General features: G+C 29.6%; 1 protein-coding gene across 2 annotated transcripts; it reads right to left on the bottom strand.

The window, feature by feature from the left end:
- Positions 1–272: 272 nt before the first annotated feature.
- LOC111690114 lies at positions 273–4,278 on the bottom strand. Of its 2 annotated transcripts, none has more exons than XM_046954985.1 (12): positions 4,177–4,278; positions 3,818–4,107; positions 3,589–3,760; positions 3,187–3,333; positions 2,756–3,128; positions 2,527–2,692; positions 1,468–1,547; positions 1,289–1,402; positions 877–1,220; positions 682–812; positions 510–622; positions 273–450 (listed from the first exon to the last, which is right to left on the bottom strand). In XM_046954985.1, the coding sequence occupies exons 1-12, from the start codon at positions 4,259–4,261 to the stop codon at positions 432–434; spliced, it is 2,034 nt and encodes a 677-aa protein (XP_046810941.1). In that variant the 5' UTR covers positions 4,262–4,278; the 3' UTR covers positions 273–431. The 2 variants fall into 2 exon arrangements, with proteins under 2 accessions (XP_046810941.1, XP_023308340.2); XM_023452572.2 differs by having other exon boundaries at positions 276–450; positions 514–622.

Genomic DNA, 4,278 nt, shown 5'->3' with positions numbered 1-4,278 from the left:
GATAGATAGATAGAAAGATAGATAGATAGATAGATAGATAGATAGATAGATAGATAGATAGATAGATAGATAGATAGATAGATAGATAGATAGATAGATAGATAGAAATAAATAAATAAATAAATAAATAAATAAATAATTAAATAAATAAATAAATAAATAGAAAACATTCTTATTCCTTAGCGAAGCTAATTAACTCTGTACGCCATTTTTTATTACTTGTAAGCATTTGTGGTAAGTATTTGCCTTTATTAGACATCAGTGTATTTCTGGTAATAAATGTGCTGCTTGGTTATAATTAAAAAAATATTAATTTTATTTTTTTATACAGTTACAATTAATGCATTACTCTTAAGTTGTACTATATTATAGACTTTTTGGCTTAATACATTAATGATAAGCTTGGAATAGCTCTCTGACTCTAAGAAGTTTTAATAGGTTTGATTTTTTCTGCAAAAAAAAAACAAATGAAATAAAATACAATTGGATTGAATTGGAATTTTAAAGACTTACTTTCAATATCAATTATACTAATAATTTCAGCAAATGGATATTCGACAGATAAGGCCACCACAAAGGCAATAATATTGGAAGAAACAAATAGTAATATACTGGACATGTACTTTAAAGTAAAAACACATTATTAGTAATTTAGATTAAATAAAAATATCTAAGACTTACAATTATTAAATCATTGACGTAAAGCGGTTCCTTAGAATAGGCCAACTTATTCATCACAACAACTATTTGCCACAAATAAACCTGGTACGATAAACGCGCCAATATGCGAAAAGGTTTAGTTTTGAAAATGCCTTAAATTACCAGTAAAGAAAAAAATTTAAATATGGACTAAAGTAAAACATTTCTAAAACTTACCTCCACCATTACAAAAGCCTCTCAAAATTACTATAATCGCCACAATTGTTAAGCCCACATGACGTTGCAGCAAACCATATGCTGCTGTCCATATTGTGGTCTCGGTATGTCCCATTATTGTGGTACCCAAATACAATATCGCCAGTATGCAAGGCCAACCAATGTAGGGTGAAATTTTTAAAATTCGACTTAAATATGATTTATTTTCGGGATTTTTACGTAGATATTTCATATAGATAAGACCACAAACGATGCCCACTAGGAAGGAGTTGATATTAGTATAGGATGAAAAATATATATGTTTGGCAGTTTCTATATCCTTAAAATAGAAATAACGATAGGATCTGAAATTGAATAGAAAAATATAACAAATTTATCAAGTTATACTGGATCTTATATAGATTATATTTACTCTGGATGCAGCAGAAATATCGAATCCAATTTAAGTATATAATTAACACCGAAATTAATAGCTGCAGCTATAAACGCCACTCCAGCCAATATTAATACTTTGGACTTGGGATATCTATGTATAAAAGTAAAAATAATGAATTATAATTTAATTGAAAACCAATTGCAGTTGAAACTTACTTTGCCATTATAATTAGTATGAGTAGAAAAAGGCCGTATAGTTGAAAATCAGCTGCTATATACCAGGTATGCATTAGACACTATAGAAATTATAAAAATGTACATACATATGTATGTACGTGATAAATAATTAAAAAAATCTGATTATAAACTGCATTTAAAATGAAAATTTTTCTTAATACATATATTAATTAGTTCAATGAACACAAGTTTAAAAAAATAGCTGTTCACCTAGATTTAAATTTAAGTTATAAGTAATACAATGTACATATGTATGTACATAAATAGGTAAAAAAGCTATAGACTAGACTATAACTTATACTAGATTATTGACTAGCCTATAGACTAAAATATAGACTAGACTATAGACAATACTATAGACTAGACTATAAACTGGACTATGAACTAACACTACACTATAGATTAGACTATAGACTAGACTATAAACTAGACTATAGACTAGACTATAGACTAGACTATAGACTAGACTATAGACTAGACTATAGACTAGACTATAGACTAGACTATAGACTAGACTATAGACTAGACTATAGACTAGACTATAGAATAGACTATAGACTAGACTATAGACTAGACTATAGACTAGACTATAGACTAGACTATAGATTAGACAATAGACTAGACTATAGAATAGACTTTAGACTAGACTATAAGTAGACTAGACTATAGACTAGACTTTGGACTAGACTATAGACTAGACTACAGACTAGACTTTAGACTAGACTATAGACTAGACTACGGACTAGACTATAGACTAGACTACGGACTAGACTATAGACTAGACTATAGATTGTCTATAGTCTGTTATCTAGTCTATAGTCTAGTCTATAGCCTAGACTATAGACTAGACTATAGACTGTCTATAGACTAGACTATAGACAATCTATAGTCTAGTCTATAGATTACACTTCTGACTGATCTATAGTCGAAACTGTAATCGAAAAAAAGACTGAGTTGACACCTAGTCGAAACTTATTCGCTATCAGGTTCAATATTTTTTTGAATATAGCCAATTAAAACCAATCGTCAAAAACTTACCGAACTTTTCATATCGTAATTATTAATCATTAAAAGATTTTGCCACCAAGTTTCCCTGCAAGCTATACAATTGGGATCCAAGACAAATCTTGCAAATGTACCATCTTCATAATAATAATTTATATTACCAGTAAATATTATTATAAAAATTAAAGACGGAAGATATCTAAATTAAAAAAAAAAAAAATATGAAAAAAATTGAATTCCCATAAAAAGGTGCAAAACTTACCTTAAATAACGTGACACTAACAGACGTACAAAAACCTGAACACAATCGGAAAACGATGATTTAGGCGTGATATATTGACCCTTTTCAAATTTAACATATAGCAAGAGACCACTTAAAACGAAAAACAATTCCAACCACACCAAAGCATGGAGTAGCAATTTTGTCTGTAAACGATCCCAAAGAAGTTCTGTGAATTCGGGATTTTTAAGATGGGCAAACTGTACGAGTAACGAATGTTCGAGTACGATTAAAAAACACAAAACTGTACGAAAACCATCGAGAAAGGCCAGATCAATACCAATGTCACTTTGATTCGGAACCACCAAACGTTTGTAGTTGCGATATAAAGAAAATGCGGTGAGGTATCTGTTGACTATTCAATAATATATAGGATCTGTTATTATATTAAAAAGCTATAAATATCTCGCTACCTTTATCACTATGTTTGACTTCATAATATTTAAGTTTTTCATCTGGTTTTAATTGTTGAGACTTAATTTTTGCATCATATATGGTGGAGAATATATTGAGTAGTATGATGACAGTAATCAGGAGTATGGTTAAATAATAATATATATCTGAAAAGAAATATAAATGGAATAAGATTTCTGTCTATAAAACTTCACTCGTAACCATAGATAACGCAATACAAGACGATTAAGTGAGAGCTACGTGACTATGTAGAAATTGTAATCAAAACAGCAGTTAAAACTATAACTAGTCCAAACTTAAGTCGATACTTTGGTCGAACCTATAGTCGAAACTATAGTTTAAACAATAGTCTAAACTTTATTCCAGAATCAAGCTAGTTAGCTGCTTTTCTTATATCTTACCTTTGGTCCGATGTATTTCTGGATGCACACAATAGTTAACAAATATCTTTGTACTCAAATTATACTTCTCCATATATTCCTGATTAACACATTCATGAATATTATTGTGATACTGATGACGCATAATATGATCCAGTGGCGTATAGTGGAATGATTCAAAAATTTCTGTATTCTAAAAAAACAAGTGAATAGATCAGTTTAAATTACATATATTTCTTAAAATATTTACCTCATTAATTAATAGGCCATTTTGTGATTCATTATCATTTACATTATTCTCAAGAAAATCTTTACATTTCTCCAGACAAACTCCTCGAAAGATATGATCATGGCGATAGTTATATTTATGTGAACTTAACAAGTCAATTTGTTGCCATACTGAGGAGTCGTTATTCGGCTGTAGTTGTACATAGACCAAGCAATATTTTGCAGGGTAGGATGGTTCAGTAGTAGCACGATCAACACAGTCATCATAATCGTCAAATTTGTATAAAGCTGGCATTTGATCATTATCGTTGACTGATTATGGCGGGAAAAAAATATTAGGAAATTTATATTAATGCTGATTTATTTGGCGCTTTTACTTACGATTTGCTTGACCTTGGCAAAGAGTGAAATAAATTAATAAAATCTTTAAAATTTGGGAAACAGAATTACGAGTTATAGAAGCCATGATCCATACATTCGAAA

Source organism: Lucilia cuprina, chromosome 6 (genome assembly GCF_022045245.1).
Source record: "Lucilia cuprina isolate Lc7/37 chromosome 6, ASM2204524v1, whole genome shotgun sequence".
Classification (NCBI taxonomy): domain Eukaryota; kingdom Metazoa; phylum Arthropoda; class Insecta; order Diptera; family Calliphoridae; genus Lucilia; species Lucilia cuprina.
This window is presented reverse-complemented; position numbering and strand designations above follow the sequence as displayed.

What these genes read in the sequence shown, in the direction of transcription:
- LOC111690114 (XM_023452572.2), bottom strand. Translation starts at nt 4,261, where the DNA reads ATGGCTTCTATAACTCGTAATTCTGTTTCCCAAATTTTAAAGATTTTA. An exon ending in ATTACGATATGAAAAGTTCG is followed by an intron (nt 1,548 to 2,526) that starts GTAAGTTTTTGA and finishes TAATTTCTATAG; the next exon opens with TGTCTAATGCATACCTGGTA. An exon ending in ACGTCAATGATTTAATAATT is followed by an intron (nt 623 to 681) that starts GTAAGTCTTAGA and finishes TTTACTTTAAAG; the next exon opens with TACATGTCCAGTATATTACT.